Raw genomic sequence first — 19,982 nt, forward strand, 5'->3', positions numbered from 1 at the left:
GCCGAACCCCTCTCTTTACGTCGATGATCACTTCCTTGTAGAATGGTGAGATCCAGGTGGTGAATCTATAATACAGCTCAAGGAGGATCCCGATGTACTGAGTTTGAACGCCCAGTTTGGCTAGGGCTTCAATGACTGCTTCAGTCTCAACAGAATCAAAGGCCTTCTTTAAATCAATGAACACTAGACAGAGCAGCATCTTGAACTCTCACAAAACCTCAATGAGCTTGGTCACCCTGTGGATGTGGTCAATCGTGCTGAATCCTTTTTGGAACCCGACTTGCTTGCATGGTTGTCCTTCGTCTAGTGTTCTGCCAATCCTTCAGGATGACTCAAGTGAATAACTTATAGACTTGTAGAATAGTTTGTAAAGGCAAACTGGGTAATAGCTGCCGATGTCGTGGATGTCTCACTCCTTGTACAATAGAATGGTCCTGCTGGTTTTCCATTGGGACGGAACCTTGCATTCAGACAGGTAGCATGTGAAGAACCAAACCAGTGTACTGACGAGTACTGGCAGCAGATTCTTCAGGTGTTTGGATCTGATCTTGTCTGGGTGCTTTACTGACGAAATAGTGTGTTCTCTTCTTAAACTTTGCAGCCCTTTCTCCCTGCTCCGTGAAGTAGAATTTCGCACAAAGGAGATTGTGATCTGATTCCATTTATAGTATAGCCATGCTATAATATAATTTAATGATACAGAAATGTCTATTCATAAAACTGTGTTGTACAAAATGTGATTCATAAATTCCCAATTCTGTTTACTGTTCAGGACAATCAGCCTTTATAGCTAACTAAAGCCTTTCCCAGTAAACAATCTCCAATCACCAACTAAAATAAGATCTAATTTGTTATGGACTTAAAGTACATTTTCGCTTGAACATCAGATTAACATGAACACAGCAGAAATTAAGTCTTCAATAAAGTCAAGATTAAAACATTTCTACACTGGGGCTGGAGTGATAGCACTGCGGGTAGGGTGTTTTCCTTGCACGCAGCTGACCCAGGTTCAATTCCCAGAATCCCATTATCCCTGAGCACCACCAGGGGTAATTCCTGAGTGCAGAGCCAGGAGTAACCCCTGTGCATCGCCAGGTATGACTCAAAAAGAAAAAAAAAAATTCCTATTCTGAAGACATTATATATTCATATACGTTACTTTGAGTCTTATTAAATTTAAGATGAAAGTCTTGCAATGTATTCATTACCATAAGAATATGATATTCTAACAGCAATTTGATGGCTTGATTGATCAGTGTGATGACTCAACCTTCATACTTTACTCAAGTCCCTGCAAAACCAGCATCACACAAGTCATCAATATAGTGAAATATTAAAGAAAAAGATTAAAAACAAACAACTAGAAAAGGAATGTTGATATGCCTCATAAGTAGTGTTTGTATAATTTAATACTTGATTTACTATTATAAGCAATATTCTAATAATCTTACAAAAATTACCACAGTCCATCTTCGGAGAATTCTCCTACAATAAGCTTTCTCTAATGCTGCCTATCTATTTCAACTTAAAAATAACTAGAAATTATTTTTCATTTCCACATTGGTATTCCTAATACAGTGAACCTATTGGTATCATACATCTAGTATTTATGTTCAAATGTACAATAACTTGATTTCCATTCGGGATGGAAGGACCTTACTGAATTCAAAACAACTGAGGGGGAAGTTGTTTTGGGGGGTTAAATGGTGTGTATGTGGAGGGGTATATCAGGCCAGCGCTTACCCTTGGCTTTGGACTCAGCGATCACTACTAGAGGTGTTCAGTAGACCAGGGATTGGACCTGGGACTGACACATGCAAAACAAGTGCCTGACTCATTGTACTATCTCTCCAGCCCCTAAATACCCTTTTTGAATGACTGTTTTTAAATCAGTCATAAGCCAGGACTATTCAAATGTAAATTTAGATGGAAAACAGTAAGCATATAGTTTTAGAATATAAACTCTTAATTGTCACTTTTGACAATTAAATTGTCACTAATATTTACAGATGAGATGATATTATACACAACTTGCAAATATCCACTAAAGACCCTGTAAATAATTTTTAAAAAAATAGTGAATCATGGAATACTATGCAGCTGTCAGAAAAAAGGAGGTCATGAATTTTGTATTTAAGTGGATGGGCATGAAAAGTTTCATGCTGAGTGAAATGAGTCAGAAAGAGAGAGACAGACATACAAAGATTGCACTCATCTAGGGTATATAGAATAAAAGAGTGGGAGACTAACACCCAAGAATTGTAGAAATAAGTACTAGGAGGTTGACTCCATGGCTTGGAGGCTGGCCTCACATTCTGGGGAAAGGGCAACTCAGAGAAGGGATCACCAACTACATTGTAGTTGAAGGCCATGTGGGGGAAGGGAGTTTCGGGCTGAATGAGGGCTAGAGACTGAGCACAGTGGCCACTCAACACCTTTATTGCAAACCACAACAGCTAATTAGAGAGAGAGAACAGAAGGGAATGCCCTGCCACAGTGGCAGGGCGGGGTGGGCGGAGATGGGATCGGGGAGGGTGGGAGGGATGCTGGGTTTACTGGTGGTGGAGAATGGGCACTGGTGAAGGGATGGGTTCCCGAACTTTGTATGAGGGAAGCATAAGCACAAAAGTGTATAAATCTGTAAATGTGCCCTCATGGTGATTCACGAATTAAAAATAAATAAATAAATTTAAAAAAAAAATAGTGAATCACCATGAGGTAGAGTTACAGACTTACAAACTTCCATGCTTGCATTTCAGTCATATAATGGTCAAGTATCCATCATTCCACCAGTGCCCATTTTCTACCACCAATGGTCCCAGCATCCCTCCCACCATCCCCACCCCATTCCCCCTCCTCCAACCCTGCCTCCATGGCAGGGCATTCCCTTTTGCTCTCTCTCTACTTTTGGGTGTTGTGGTTATCCTATAAATAATTTTTAAAATTCAGTAAAACTACAGTATATAGAATCACTAAAAATAAGTTACTATATAATAATAAAAATTATGAAAGGCAGAAACTTAGGGAAAAATTCTATTTATGATTATATAAAAATAATAAAAAGAAAAAACATGGGAATAAATGTAACCCAGGAGGTAAGATACCTGTAAGGAAATACTGATGAGAGACGAGAGCAATGGGCCAATTCAGTGAATAGGGCATTTGCTTTACATGGAGCAATCACAGGTTCAATCCCTGATCCACTAAGCACTGCTAGGAGTAATTCCTGAACACAGAGCCAAGAGTAAGCCCTGAGCACTGCCAGGTATGGACCAAAAACAAAAACAAAAAATAGTGATGAGAGATAGACTTAATACCACAACATCATTCTGTGAGTCTAAAACTCAACTGGACTGCAAATCAAAATCCCAAGAAGGTATTAAGAACTTGACAAGCTACTACTAAAATTAATATGAGAATACTATGGTACTAACAGAGGAATAAACATCTCAGGATTCTTCAATACCCCCCATATTTTCCTATGTACTTACAAAGCAATTTCCACTCTGTTCCATAAAACCCTTCAGTCTTCTTAGTCCTGCAAATTACTCCTACAAATTGTATAAACACACCCTAACGACAGAAGTGGTCAAAATGATACTCTTTCTACTTTTTTATCTATTCTCTTCCCTAAAGACTGGAGTGATAGCACAGTAGTAGGGCGTTTGCCTTGCACACAGCAGACTGGGGTTCTATTCTTCCATCCTTCTCGGAGAAACCAGCAGGCTACTGAGAGTATCCCGCCCACATGGCAGAGTCTGGCAAGCTACCCGTGGCATATTCGCTATGCCAAAAACAGGAACAACAAGCCTCACAATGGAGACATTATTGGTGCCCGCTTGAGCAAATCGATGAACAATAGGACGACAGTGTGAGAGTGCTACAGTGCTCTTCCCTACAGCACACCCCAGCTTCTTCTGGGGGGAGGGAGAAGGAGGAATCATTCACTGCAGTTCCGGGGAAACCATGTGTGCTGCAGGGATCACATAGGCCACTGCAACTTGCAAGGCAAGCACCTTACTGCCTGTACTCTGGTGTAAGAAGCCCTACACCATGGCTTCTTAATTATTCTCAATTCATTATGCAAGATTTTATAGGCAACTTTCCAGAAACATCAGGTGGGATGGCAGGCAGACCAGCTGTCAGTATTAAAACAAAGTGACAGACTGTTCATAATACGAAAGTATCCATCTTCAAACACTAATATTTTATACTTTTCACAAAATGTAAAGAAAAACGTATTTTGCAGGGACAGGAGATAAAACAACAAAGGTATGAGGTATCTTTACCATAATATATTTACTATAATATATTGCAAATTACTAAGGATATGCTAGTTTCACACCTTTCACGCATACAAAATAAGGCAACATCATAAAAGTAACAACAAAATAAAATATTAAACTTATTTAAGGAGTTAGAATTGTTTATATATTCATGAAAACGGTTAAAAGGGAATTACTCAGAGGCCTCCCTGTAAGGACACTCTACAAAGATCTAGTGATGAAAGAAAGCTCTATGGATAAGAATGTAGAGCAAAGAGAACATTGCAAGTGTTAAAATAAGTGGTTTTAAAAGACTTAAGTACAAATGACTAAATATTATGCACCAAATGTGATAATAAATCAACAACTAAACATAGTAACTTGGAATTAAAACTGCAATTAAAGACTGAAATCTAGGGGCCAGAGAGATAGTACATTAGGCAAGGCACCTGCCTGGCATGTGGCTGATGGGGCTTCAAACCCCAGCATCCCATAGGGCCCACTGAGCCCTGCCAGGAGTCACCCCTGATGCAGAGCCAGGAGTGAGCCCTGAGCATGGCTGGGTGCTGCACATAAAAAATGGGGTGGGAGGAGAAAAGACTGAAGTGTACTTGGAATTTTTTTTATTTTTTTCAGAAAGGCAGAAAGGCAACAAAATTACTAAAAGTCCTTGATGATGAAAAGAAAGCAATGTGTGAGAAAAGGAGTTCTAACAGCTGTGTGTAGGATGAGCTGGAGAGGCAAAAAGAAAGTAGAGACAGCATAAACAACTACAAGCTATTACAGTGCAAAAGCATGCACCATGGCTAAAAGCATAATGAAGCGTGAGTTTCATGAAACAAGAAATAATGAAAACGAGACAACCATGGGAATGAAAAGCAATGGAAAAATAAAATGTACAAGTAGGAGAGGCTTTCCTTATATTTACCAATTATTTTCACAAAACCCAGAACTACACGCAACATGTAATTAACATGTAAGATATAATTTAGAATTAAATAAGGCTATTAAGTGATCTCGTGCAGAATCTCTCTAGGACTGTCACAGGATTAAAATGAGATATGTATATGGAAAGAATTCTCTAATTATAAATGCTTAAGTGTTATATAACTAATAATCATTGCAATTTCTTAAGGATGAGAGCCGTGATACGACAGAAGTGCTCTTGGCTCAGATAGTTAGAGGACCTGAGTTTAAATTCTAGTTAAATTATTTAAAAGTAGTAGACTTTAATCAAGTCACTCCGCCATTCTAAGCAACTTACTCCGGGCTCTGTACTTCGGGATCACTTTTAGTGAGGGTCAGGTTACAGGTGGTACTAGAAACCAAATCTGGGTCAGCTGCATACATGGCAAGTGCCCTACCCACTATACTATTTCTCTAGCCCCTGAGCAACAATTTTTAATATACAAAATGAGGGGGGGGAAAGTCATTCATAAAAAAACCAGGAAATAATTCATTATTAAATCCCTAATATAGCGTCTAAATTCAATGAGTGGTGAGTGTATGTTGCAGAAGTAGACTAGGAAGTCGGAAACAGAAACCCATTTTGGAAACCTTATTGGAGAAAAAGCTACAAGCATTTTCAAAGAGTCATGACAGTTATACCCGGCTGCACATCATAAAAGGACATAATGCCAAAAATTTATTATACCAGAAAATTCTCGAAATATTAACAATCCTAGATGCATTATTCCTCACATTAAAGATGAAAGGGGAGCTATGATTCTACATTCTTTTAGCTGATTCCCACCTGCCTCTCATAATATGAACATTAAAGTTCTGGTGTTAAAGATGAACATATTTTCACCTCTAAGGATGAAAAAACTCCGAGGCCAGAGAGATAGTACAGTGGGTAAAGCTCTTGCCTTGCATGCGGCCAACAAGGGTTTGATCCCCAACATCCCATATGATCCCCAAGCACTGCCAGGAGTAATTCCTGAGTGTAGGGTCAGGCATAAGCCCTGAGAACTGCCAAGTGTTATCCCTACCAACACTCCCCCCCCCCAAAAAAAAAAGAAAGAACAAAATCATTCAATTTTCAGCAACATAGATGCAACTAGTCGACATCATGTGCTGAGTGAAGTCAGTCAGGACAGGGATAGATCCAGAATGATCTCTCTCATATGCACGGTAGCAACAAAGGTTCAAATGCAACGCAACAGGAGAACTGATCCCCAAAGTTGAGTTGCTGAGGGGTTACTGAGAGAAAGGAATGTTGGGGGCCTTAGGGGAGGGAAGTGAGACACTAGTGATGGGTGTGGTGTTGGAATTTTATTCACAAGAAACCACTATTAATAGTCTTGCAAAGCACAGAAACTCAATTAAAAAATTTAAAAAACAAAATTCAGCGTATATTTTATCTCTGGTCTTAAGTATATAGCACTTCATCAAGTTCTCAACAGAAAAAAGTTATCTGCTCCAGCACTAGAGGCAAAATAGCCAATTTTCCTCACCTCTGCTCGATGCCTTTCCTTTCTCATCTTAGTCATATGTTATAAGCCTACTGGAGGCAGCTGTACAGGAATTTCAACCAAAACGATTATTTGGAGGTAGAAAATTTTCTTATGAAAGTGAAATAGTTCCTGACGCTGCAACCAGGCCAAATCTCTGGGACTTGCTAAGGGTACAGAGAGTGTACAGGCACAAAGTGAATACCTGTCTTCCATGGAGTTTGGGTATGAAAAGACTGGCTGGAGAATGATTCTGAGGAACATGGGATCACGTCATATATTTTTCCTCAGAACCAATAAACACTGGGAATCCTACCTGGGAGCCCCCTCACACTATGAGAGGGATCCTGCCCTTCTCCCTTTCTTTCTGTTCTCTAAATAAAACAGCAGAAATAGTATTGGAAAATTCTGGCAACCCACATATTAAAATACATCTTTAAATTTCTTATTAAAATAAAATATAAAATTAACATTTACTTAATATATATAATATTGGAGGGGGGGAGTGAGAGCAATGGTATAGCGAATAGGGCACTTGCCTTGCACATCACTGACCCAGGTACAAACACTAGCACATAGTTCCTCTCACCCACTAGGAGTGATCCCTGAGCACAGGTCCAGGAGTAAGCCCTGAGCACCACCAAGTGTGACTCCAAATCCAAAAATAAGTAAATTTCAATGTTTAGTATTAAATTAACATTTGCTAAAAACTAGATTAACAGACTATAGACGAGAACAATAGCTATCTTATTTTTTTAAATTTGCGGACCAGTCAGTGGTGCTCAGGAGCTACTCCTGGTTCAGTGCTCGGGGGACCATGTAAAGCAAGGGACTAAACCCAGGCTTCTTACATGCAAAGCATGTGCTCAGCCCATTCAGCTATTTCTTGGGCCCTCAAAATTCATTCCTCCCTCCCCACTTCTCTGCGCCAAGGATTGAACCCAGGTCCTTACATCATGCAAAGCAAGTGCTGTACCACTGAGTCACATCTCTGACCTCTTTTTAAGGCACACCCTTATGTTTGCTTTTTGTAACTGAAAAAGTAAACACCCACTGAGTCCCTCTTATATGCCATCAGGCACTCTGTTAGAAGCTGAAATAATAAAGCGAAATAAAAATAAAATCCTATTTCCTTTGAGGAGCTTACAGACTGAGACACAATATAATTAGCACAATTGTGTTCTAATAAAAGATAACACAGGATATCACAGAAGCAAAAAAAAAAATAAAAGGGTATTTCTGAAGGACAATTAAAGTGAATGTGAAAGAATTTGAAAGATCTGATAAAAGTTAAAAATGAATTTCCATATATAGTCTGTGCATCAGAATCCCGAATAGAGCTGATGTCCGGTTTAGTGTATCAGAAGCTCCAAGGCTGGAGCCAAGAAATTTGAATTTTACAGGGGTCAGACCCTGCAGTGCTAGGGGCCTTGGAGTGACCCCGGAAAAAGCTAAGATCAATGCCTAGCATCCCATATGGTCTTCAAGCACTGACAAGAGTAATTCCTGAGTGTAGATCGAGAAGTAACCCCTGAGTATCACCGGGTGTGACCCAAAAAGCCAAAAAAAAAAATAAATAAAGGAAAAAGCTCAGGTCAGTGGCCCTTGGGGTGAAATGCACCTTTAAAAAAGTCAACAAGGGGCTGGAGCGATAGCACAGCAGGTAGGGCGTTTGCCTTGCACGCGGCCAATCCGAGTTCAAATCCCAGCATCTCATATGGTCCCCTGAGCACTGCCAAGGGTAATTCTTGAGTGCAGAGCCAGGAGTAACCCCTGTGCATTGCCAGGTGTGACCCAAAAAGCAAAAAAAAAAAAAAGTCAACACACTGGTAGAGATCAACAGTGTTGGGCACTTCAGTGGTAGTGGGTGCTACTCCTTGGTATGTCAATACCATAAACATCAACACTGTTGTAACTGTGATGCCTAAACTATAGTAAATAAACATAAAAGAATCAGAACTCTTCATGAATTTTATAAAATATTAGTCATCTTCAGAATTCAGTTTTGGAATATATCATTTAACTTGAGAATATTTTATAATATATAGAAAAAAATAAAATTGTGTTATTTTGTTTTATTTGTTTGCTTTTTAGGGCACACCTGTGGTACTCAGGGCTTAATCCTGGCTCTAAACTTAGAGATCACCCCTGGCAGGGTTTGGGGAACCTTTTAGGTGCTAGAGATCAAATCCGGGTTAGCCACATGCAAAGCAAGCACCCAACTTGCTATACTATCTCTCCGGCCCCTCAAACTGCATGTTGAAGTTCAAACTATAAAACTGAAAATTGCTCCTAATGCTTTCAACTTTCCAAAACTGTTATTTCATAATAACTTGTAACTTGCGATTTAAAACTGCCATTTCATAGTAACTTTCTTCTTTCTGAATAAAAGTTTATTGCTCATTGTAATTCCAGGTAAGATTAAATTGATACAAGTCACTAAAAAAAAAGGAATATTCCTTACAATGGACAAAAGGCCAAACAATCTTTTCTATTGATTTCTATTATTAAATAACAAATGGTTTAAATCAACTGTTTCAACCCCCAATTCTCTCTTCAACAAAGACTGTTCATAAAATGAGGTAGAAAGGCAATTATCTGAAACAGAAATAAGCTTCTGAATAACAATCTTCTGAAACTAAGGAATAAGCCCACTAATTATGACCTATAGAATACATTCTATTGCATGTTTTATTTCTAAAGAGACTCTATAACTTACTTAAACAATTTAAATGTATGACTCATACACCAGACAAAGATTTATTTACCAAAGTGAAAACTACTGCCAAGCCATGCATAGCAATTCCTCGGAGGAGGACCTCAGGTATAGAAAGCAATAGCAGTTAAAAAGCAAAGGGATAAATCACACAGAATGATTTCAGGAAACCTAATCAATAATTATAATAATTATCTAATTAAAATAATAACTGCATGCTTAACAGAACAAATTATTTAGTCTCAGCCTCAATTTAATGTGACTTTTAAAGGTAGTATTACTGAATTGCCTTAATTTCCAGATGAAGTATAGGAATTAAATTATAGTTTTGCCAGCTTCTCAGGGTAAAATGATCTATTTACATAAAATGTAATATAACAATACTTCTGGAGTCATTAACTGCTTCCTTTCTGCTCCTGCCTGCAGCTCATTAAGCATTTTTCCTTTTATTTCAAATACCCAAATCCTGCCCAAAAAGGTACTATTAAACCGTGTACATAAAAAATGAGAGAACAGGCACAGTAAGGAAAAGGGACTTAGCCAAAATCACCACTAACGGATGGACATGGAGAGTACCATGCTGAGTGAAATGAGTCAGAAAGAGAAGGAGAGACACAGAAGGAATGCACTCATTTGTGGACCATAAAATAATATGAGACGAACGTCCAAGGACAGTAGACACAAGGGCCAAGAATATTGCCCCATAGCTGGAAGCCTGTCACATGAGCTGGGGGAGAAGGCAGCTGGAATAGAGAAGGCATCTCTAAGTCAATGATGGTTGGAGGAATTGTTCGGGATAGGAGATTTGTGTTGAAAGTAGATCAAGGACCAAACATGATAATCTCTCAGTATCTGTATTGCAAACCATAATGCCCCAAAGCAGAGAGAGAGTATGGGGGAAATTTTCGGCCATAGAGGCAGGGGGAGAACTGGAAAGGTGGGGGAAGCATACTGGGGACACTGGTGGTGGAGAATGTACACTGGTGGAGGGATGGGTTTTTGATCATTGTATGATTGAAACTCAAACATGAAAGCTCAAACTCAGACATGAAATCTCACAGTGATTCACTGAGAAAAAAAAAAAATCACCACTAAAGTCAGAGTTCAAACTCAGATCAGTCACTTTAAAGATCTTCCCACACAGGGGCTGGAGCAACAGCACAGCGGGTAGGGTGTTTGCCTTGCACACGGCCGACCCGGGTTTGATTCCCAGTGTCCCATATAATCCCCCGAGTACTGCCAGGAGTAATTCCTGAGCAGAGAGCCAGGAGTAACCCCTGTGCATTGCTGGGTGTGACCCAAAAAGAAAAAAAAAAGATCTTCCCACACAGCCTCCTTGATAGAAAGCAACAAAGTCAAAAAGGTCAAACTTAGTTAACTGATAAAGGACCTTTTCCTGCCATAAATCCTTTGGTAATAGTAAAAACAAAATTATGACATTCAACAAACTATATCCAACAAACTTAAAAGACAGATATCTGGATATAAAGAAGTAGGGTCCTTTCACCTGAACCTCCTTTTTATCATTAGGAAATAGCTTAGCTTGCATAGTTTAAAGGTAAGCCCATCTTCCTATATAGAAGCTAAGCTAATGCCAGTCAGGCATGGTCTGGTCTGCAGCAGAACAAGGACATTCAATCTACATTCTGAGGCCAGAGAGATGGTACAGCTGAGAAGGAGCTGGCCTTGCATGCAGCAGGCACGGGTTCGTTCTCTGTCACCACACATGGTCCTTTGAGTACCTCCAGGAGAGAGCCCTGAGTGCAGAGCTAGGAGTTAGTCCTGAGCCCTCCCACCAAAACCCAAAACAAAACAAAAACAAATACCAAAAGAATATGACACCCCTTATCCAGGACTCTCAATCAAAAGCTGGCAAGAACGAGAAAAATTCAATTAGCAAGGGTGGATTTGGACTGTCAGCATCAGTAATAATTTTCATTGACACCAGTAACTGCTAAGCGATGCCTAAACCTAGCCTTCAGTAACCTGAGGCTGTTTTATTGTCACTGAACTGGTTAATGTCATATTTTCAGAGAGGTCTTTACTATTAGTCATCCTAGCTCCTGACTATTTAAGGTTACAACCTTTCACCAATCTGGTGAACTAATCAATAAGCTTTCAAAAAATTTCTTTCCTAATTGAATTCATTCAAAATGGACTTCTGTTTTCTGCAACTTAAAAACTTTCCCAAGATGCTTAATAATCAGATGACACTAAGCAAATACATCTTATCAAAACTTTTTAGCATGGAACTGATTATTGATGTATATAATTTTCTGTTACATTCTTAAGTAAAGTTACTCTATGATGCTATGCTCTAACAAAAATAAACACTTTTAATCAGAGCTTATCATTTGAAAAGGAAACACAAAAATACAAATATAGCAACAATCATCTAAGAATGATTTTCATTATGACTCAGAGCCACACTTTATTAAAATTCCTTACCTGTCAGGAATACCTAGCCTCTTGACACTTCTATAAACAGAGAGAGTATTTGCAACATGTCGATAATTAAACCAGAATCGAGATGTACACACCTAAAATATTAAACAAATAAATTATAGTCATAAAATAAGTCAAGGAGTTAAAGAATTATTTCTCTTGAAGTAATGCAGAAAACATCAAAATGCATAAAGAATTGTCAATAAAGCCAGTCTCACTAGATAGACATTTCATAACTAGTATTAAATTTAAAAGACCATTTGGCTTAATAAAAATATCACAGGGCAAGAAAGTTGCTCAGAGTTTGCCTTGCATGTTGGATGCTCTGAGCTCCCTGTGCGGCCCTGAATTCGATGCACTGCAGTATAAAAAAAGAGAGAAAACAAGTAATTGGGAAATTCAATCATATGGTAAACAAACTGTCACTCTCAATTTTGTGATTCTATTATGTTTCTATTTCCAAAACATTAAACCTTTACAATCAAAAATAAAACCTATCATCTCTTCAAAAAAAAAAAAGTTAGCTATCTTGAGTTATAGTAATATTCATTTTGCTTTAGATAGTTTTATAGTTTTAGTTGTATAAAATATGAGATGGACTAAACTATACAAAATAATTCTATATGCACATAAAAAATGGAAAGACGGTGTTGAAGTGAACATAAAACTAGAACCAAATCAAGTAAATTTTATTGATGTGGTAATAAAATTACCAAAAAGAAAGAAAATGGAGCTGGACAGATAGCAAAGCAGGCAGAACACTTGCCTTGTACATGGCTGACTCAGGTTCAATGCTGGGCAAAAGTATCCCTGAGCACTGCCAGGAGTGATGTCTGAGCAGAGAGAGAACAGAAGGTCCTCATATCTGCTGGCTAGGCAAGTAAAGGGAGGGAAGAAAGGAGTGGAAGAGAGAGGAAGGAGAGAGGGGAAGAGAGAGTGAGGGAGTAAGGGAGTCTTGAGGGAGAGAGGGAGGGATTCTTAAAAATGATACCAATGGTACCAGAAAGTTTTATACCCTGCCACAAAAATCAGTTCGCATGGGTCACAGAGAGAATCTCGGTGTTTAGGCACAGGTCTTGAATGCACCTGATCCCAGTTCAACCTCCAACACCACATGGTCCCCAAGCATCATTCAGTGTAGCACTAGTGTTTCTTGAACACCAGCAGATGTAGCTCTGGCAGCCCCCAAATATTGCTGGGGTGGCCTGGGTAATACCTACTGACAGGAATGTAAACACAGTCAAGAGGATAATCTGTAATATATATCAAATTTTAAAATGTACTGATCTTTTGCTTTAACTCAAAAAAGAATGCAAGAATATAATCCAAGGGTACAAAAAAAGCACAGTAGAAATGACATATGCACCTATATGTTCATTGCAGTATTGTTCCCAATAGCCAGAATCTAGAAACAACCTGAATGCCCGAGAACAGATGACTGGTTAAAGAAACTTTGGCATATCTACACAATGGAATACTACACAGCTGTTAGGAAAGATGAAGTCATGAAATCTGCTTGTAAGTGGATGGACACGGAGAGGATCATGCTAAGTGAAATGAGTCAGAAAAAGAGGGACATAGAATGGATGCACGTATCTGTGGAATGTAAAATAACATATGAGACTAATAGCCAAGAACAGTAGAGACAAGAGTCAGGAAGTAGACAGGAAGATTGCTCTATGGTTGGAAACCAGCCTCGTGAGCTGGTGGAGAAGACAGCTGGGATAGAAAAGGGATCACTAAGTCAATCATGGTTGGAGAGAGCGCTTGGGATGGGAGACGTGCGCTGAAAGTAGATAAAGGACCAAACATGATGGCCTCTCAGTATCTGTATTGCAAACCATAATGTTCAATAGTAGAGAGAGAGAAAGAAAGAAACTGTCTGCCATAGAGGCAAGGGATGGGATGGGGTGGGTTTGGAGGGAGGGATACTGGGGACATTGGTGGTGGAAAATGTACACTGACGGAGGGATCATTGTATGACTGAAAGTCAAACATGAAAGCTTTGTAACTGTATTTCACAGTGATTCAATTAAAAAAATGGAAAAAAGTATGTGAGAAATATGTATTCAGGGCTTTTGCTATAATGTTCAATGTATTAGTAAAATTCAGAAACAAAAAGCTGGAAACAAAATCACTACAGTATCAGTAGCAAAAAATCTGCAGATTCCATAATTTGAGCAGAGTATAATTATAGTGGAATTAGTCCTAATGAAAACCTGTGCACCCGATGCATTTCACCACAAACAAAACGCTTTTTCTCATCCACTACAACGGCATTCTTCAACCTTTCAACTCCTGCACCTAGCCAACACACTAGTGCAAAGACTGGTGGTTGTAAAGTTATAACTAAGGTGCTTGACCAGTGGTTTTCAACCTTCCCACATCTGTAGGCCAGCACCTATCCAGGAACTGGCAATTGGAGACCGCTGGATTACAGAATTTTGTGAGTACTGACCTAAATATCTGCTCCCATTTCTCTAGCAGTTAGCAATTTCTGGACTAGAAGGCAAGACCAAAACAAACAAACAAACAAAAAACCCTTAATAAATCTTGTCACATACTCACTGGATCAAAACCAAAAAAAGACAAACCCCAAACCTAGCAAATTATGAAAGAGCAAGCAACAAAATCTCTCAGACTTCTTAAGGAAAGGAGGGGTGGAGAGACCACTGTATCACTGTGTCACTGTCGTCCCACTGTTCATCGATTTGCTTGAGCGGGCACCAGTAACGCCTCCATTGTGAGACTTGTTGTTACTGTTTTTGGCATATCTAATATGTCACGGGTAGCTTTCGAGGCTCTGCCGAGCAGGTGGGATACTCTCGGTAGCTTGCCGGACTCTCCAAGAGGGACTGAGGAATCGAACCGGGATCGTGCAAGGCAAACGCCCTACCCACTGCACAATCACTCCAGCCTCGAAATAAGATTTTTACATTTACATAAATAACTTCTTTTGTTAAATAATGGCAAAAAAATTTTTTTTCAAAGTAGATTCTGATAAGGAAATGGATTCACCTTTCCTATCTTTCTCTGATGGCAAAAGTCTCATTCAAGCATTACTGAGGTGGCCTGCGTAATCCCACAAGCTTTAGAACTGCACTGCAGAGAATCACAAGGAGTGCCCCCAAATCTCATGAGCACTGCTTGGGAGGCCCCAAAAGAGAGGAAAAAAATAAAATATACTTTACTGATGAGTCACCAAGTCTGAGTTAGTGTGCAAAACAGCTGGTAAAATATGAAAAAACTGCAATTGTGAAATGTTCCAAAATAGTTCTTTTTTCACTTACTATTTTTCATCTCAGATCCAGGTCACTAAGATGGAAGAAAAGCTTGACTAAAAGTCCCCCCCTCCAAGAGAAACTTTAGTATGCGTGTAATATAAGCAACAGGCTCTAGTTCTAAAGGATAAGCCCTTCAGCAGTTAGTACTAGGCACACAGGCAGTTAGTTCCTCTTTTGAAAATTCCCATGGACAAATCACAGTGACTAAAATAAAAATTTTAAAAGAAAAAGAATAGAAAATTTCCACAGAGAGGCTAATCATGGACAAGCCATTGTTTCCCCACGGAACAAATCACCTCAGATTGGTAGAACTCAGTCCGCATCCTGATACCTCCATTTTTAAGGGCCACCAAAAACCTGTCCCCTAATTTTGAGCAGCTCTTGTTCAATTTCATCAAAAAAATAAAATAAAATTTCTTCTGAGGGACAGCATATAAAAGATATTCTTTCTTGGAGAACAAGACAAAAAGCCATGACCCATCATACAGTGCTCTAATACCAATACAATTTTATTTACTACAATACACATAACAATGGTCATCACCCTTGATTTCTTCTAGAAATTTCTAATTACCTAATTACAGACTTTTATGAAATGATTCTCAACAAACTTATAAGGCTTCAAGGGATAGAGAGATACTAAAGTGGGTAGGGCACTTTCCTTGCAAGCAACTGACCCAGGTTCCATCCCAGGCACCATATTTGGTCCCCAGAGCCTTGCCAAGAGTGATCTCTGAACACAGTCAGGAATAATAAACCCTGAGCACCACCAGTTGTGGAAAAGAAAAAAGAAACAATTTCTAAGACTTTATTTATTTATTTATTTATTTTTGCTTTTTGGGTCACACCCAGCGATGATCAGGGGTTACTCCTGGCTTTGCACTCAGGAACTACTCCTGGCGGTGCTTGGGGGACTATATGGGATGCCGGGGATCGAACCCGGGTCGGCCGCGTGCAAGGCAAACGCCCTACCCGCTGTGCTATCGCTCCGGCCCCACAATTTCTAAGGCTTTAATCATTCAGTTACTCTGCCTTTGGGCTTAGAAATGTAAATTCCATCTTAGATACTTGTTCTGCACAAGTTGAATTACTCTAACCAATTCCTTTACAGCTTCCCCACATCCACACAATTGACATTTCCCAGTTAATATCCTTTGCTTGACATGCTATCTATCCCCTTATTTTTCCACAAAAATCAGCTTCCTTTCTTGCCTCTAAATTTTCTCAACCTTCTTCCTCATTGACTGGAGTAACAGCACAGCAGGTAGGGTGTTTGCCTTGCACTCGGCCAACCCAGATTCGATTTCTCTGTCCCTCTCGGAGAGACTGGCAAGCTACTGAGAGTATTCCGCCCGTGTGGCAGAGCCTGGCAAGCTACCCATGGCATATTCGATATGTCAAAAACAGTAACAACAAGTCTCACGATGGAGACGTTACTGGTGTCCACTTGAGCAAATCGATGAACAGTGCTACAGTGCTTCCTAATTAATCCTTTCATAACTTTATACAACTTACTGCCTTCTAATTATGAACATGTCAGTAAATGAAACCCAGTGTAAATGAAACCCCAGTATTATCCAAATATTTTTTAAACACAGGCAAAGCAAAACTATATTCTATTTAGGAAATTGAAAATACAAACCTGGGAACTCATAATTCAAGAGCAAAAAAGAATAAAAAGGGGGGAAAATGGCCAATAAGTAAACCTTACTAAGAATCAGAACCATACAATTATAAATTAAAACAAAAGCAGCAGTCAGAAAGAAAAGAGAGGGCCAGGGGTGTGCCTTCACTAGTAGCACACATTCCTTGTACGTGGAGGTCCTGAATTCTAGTCCAGCCCTGCATTCATGCCTCCAGTACTAAGTGATACTTCTTTTTTCTTTTGGGGGTCACAAGAGGCAGTGCTCAAGGGGTTACTCCTAACTCACCGACTCCTGACAGTGCTCAAGTATCAAAGCACATGCTCTTGCTCTTGGCCTTTGAACTCTCTCTCCAAATCCAAATCTCCAAATCCTAATCTTTCATCTTTTAAACATTTATTTTTTTTTTGGGGGGGGGCATGGTCTGAACTCTCTACAATGAGCATTTATTTTTGTGCACAGAAAAACAGAATGTTTAATAAAAACAAAATAACATGAAAAGTATTAAATTCATGACAATTATTAGCATTGTTGAAACAAGCCAACATCTCATCAAAAACTTCCTTGAAGAATATAGCACCCTTCGACGAGAAGCAATCGTACAGCAGATAGGGTGCAGTCTAGCACATAGCCAATGGGGTTTGATTCACAGCACCCCAGATGGTCCCCCAAGCCTGCAAAGAGTGACCCCTCTTTGAGCATGAGTCAGGAGTAAACCCTGAACACCACCAGATGTGGCCCATTCAGAAAAAAAAAAAAAAAGAAGAGAACAGAATCAGCATCCTTAACTTATTCTATTCATATGACCACTTGACAGATGTTCTAAAGATAAAGAACATAACTAGTCCAAGTAGTGAATTAAAAATATTAACCAGAGACCAGAGAGGTAGTATAAAAGATTGAGAAGTTTACCTTGTATCCCACTGACTCTTGCTCAAATCCCCAGTACCTCATCTGGTCCCCAAGCACCAACATGGGTCTGAGCACAGAATCAGGAACAGCTCCTGAGCAGTACAGAGAACATCTAAAACCTTCCTTTCCCAAATAACAAAATAAAATCATCATCATTATCATCATCACTGTCATCAATTTGCTCAAGCGGGCACCAGTACTGTCTCCATTGTAAGACTTTTTGTTACTGTTTTTGGCATATCTAAGATGCCACGGGGAGCCTGCCAGGCTCTGCCATGCGGGCGCGATACTCTCTGTAGCTTGCCGGGCTCTCCGGGAGGGACAGAGGAATCGAACCGGGGTCGGCCGCCTGCAAGGTAAACGTCCTACCCGCTGTGCTATTGTGCTACTCGAGCTCAATACAGTTAAATAAAACTCGAATATAATAAATATAGCCAAATCAACAAGTTTATTTGTTCTAAAAGAAAATAAGTTTTATTCTTCAGGAAAAAAAAAGATTCAAAAATTTCCAGAGATATATCTAAAGTAAAAAGCTAGACATACCTGTATAAAATACACTTACCAAAACAGCCCAGTTGTTTGTATGGCCACTTCTAAAGAACTCCTCTGCTTGATCCTATCAGCCAAATAATAGCAAAATTGATTAGCAGAAAAGAACACATTTCCCAGCATAAAGACCAATGAAGGCCAGTAAAATAATGCAGTTTTTACAACTGTATTAACAATAACTCATTATTAGGCAAGTTCATAAAAATTCTAGTACTTAACGTTATGAAAGATAAACAAAATTTTTCTTAAATTTTAGTTTGGGGCATTATTGGGAGGGAACTATTTACTTTTGAACAATGATCTTAAACACAGTCAGTTCTTGTTCCTAGTCCTCTAATTTTCTATCAGATCAAATTGAATGAATCCTTTCATGTTTTAATTTTATACAAAAAAAAAATACCCTGATTGTTGAAATTTCTTTTAACATTCATCCCTACTCTGTGCTAGCTGCTTCTCTGGAACTCACCAACACTCACCAATTATTTCATTTGATCTCACCAATACACCTGCCTAAGCACATTCTCTGGCATACTATCATGTACCATTTCATTCATTTTATTTGCCATCAAGGAAAATTAAAAATCTGAGTACTCAAACCCATTTAGACACCCAATAATTTTAATTATATACCAAAATAATAGTATTTATAAACTATAAAGTAGATCTCAGATCTATTCCCAAACAGAATTCATAACTAGAACAGTGAGAATGAATTTAAATTTGGGTCCTACTACTTCTAGCTATATAAACTTAAAAAATCTTTTTAACTTCTTTATGCTTTCATTTCCCCAGCTATAAATGGGTAATATTACCTGGCTCAAAGAAGTTAGGAAGGGTGACTGAAACATTTACTACCTAACAAATGTTAGCTGTTTTAATTTTCAGGTGAAATTTCAGGAAAATTTCAAGAGAACCGAAATGTTAAAAATCATTCAACTGCATTATTTATTTACACATACGTATACACATTTTTCAACCTGTCACAACAGCTTCCTAGATCCAAGAGAAAAACAATGTGCTAGGATGTGGGCAGTGGTGCTGTGTGGTGTTGGAACTATGTCCAGGAAACCATCATGAACAACAGCATTGCAAGTCACACAAAATCAACTTAAAAAAGTTAAAAAAGGAATGAACCAAAATAAAAGTAGAAAGGGAAAAAAAAGGAAGAGATAGGAAAAGAAAAGAAAAGAAAAGAAAAGAAAAGAAAAGAAAAGAAAAGAAAAGAAAAGAAAAGAAAAGAAAAGAAAAGAAAAACAATGTACCATATTGAAACAAGAGAAGTTTAGAAATTTATAGATTTGTGTTAGGCCCAGATCCCATCCTTCTGGCCATGAGACAGATATATTACCTAGCTCTTTAGACTTGAATTTAGTCATATGAAACATGAGTTTGTCCAATAATCTTTAATTTCAGCTTCAAAATTATTATATCACTATCTTTAAGTGAAAAAATTGAGCTGGCAAGACTCTTCTGTGTTTGCAGGCACTGCAAAGCTATTCACTCAACATACAGTTAACAGATCACCTGTTATGCGCTCAGGTACAATGTTAAAAATAAAGTGATAAAAAAGCACCACTAAAGCAGACTAATTTCTCTCAAGAATCCCACAGGAAGACAAGCAAGAAAACTTATCACTGAAAGGTGAAAATGTTCATTCATCAAATCCATTGAGCATCATCTGGCTGCAGTCTGTTCCCCAGGCAGTCAATATTTGC

General features: G+C 38.8%; 1 protein-coding gene across 1 annotated transcript in view; it reads right to left on the reverse strand.

Moving 5' to 3' along the window:
• PIGK (phosphatidylinositol glycan anchor biosynthesis class K) overlaps window positions 1–19,982 on the reverse strand; it is a 97,375-nt gene that overhangs the window by 74,788 nt on the left and 2,605 nt on the right. The window contains exons 2-3 of the mRNA XM_055140223.1: window positions 18,281–18,334; window positions 11,883–11,974 (exon numbers count right to left, since the gene is read on the reverse strand). Of these exons, the coding sequence (XP_054996198.1) occupies window positions 11,883–11,974; window positions 18,281–18,334 (146 nt within the window). The remainder of the gene's footprint in view (window positions 1–11,882; window positions 11,975–18,280; window positions 18,335–19,982) is intronic.

This window comes from Sorex araneus, chromosome 5 (genome assembly GCF_027595985.1).
Source record: "Sorex araneus isolate mSorAra2 chromosome 5, mSorAra2.pri, whole genome shotgun sequence".
In the NCBI taxonomy this organism is placed as follows: domain Eukaryota; kingdom Metazoa; phylum Chordata; class Mammalia; order Eulipotyphla; family Soricidae; genus Sorex; species Sorex araneus.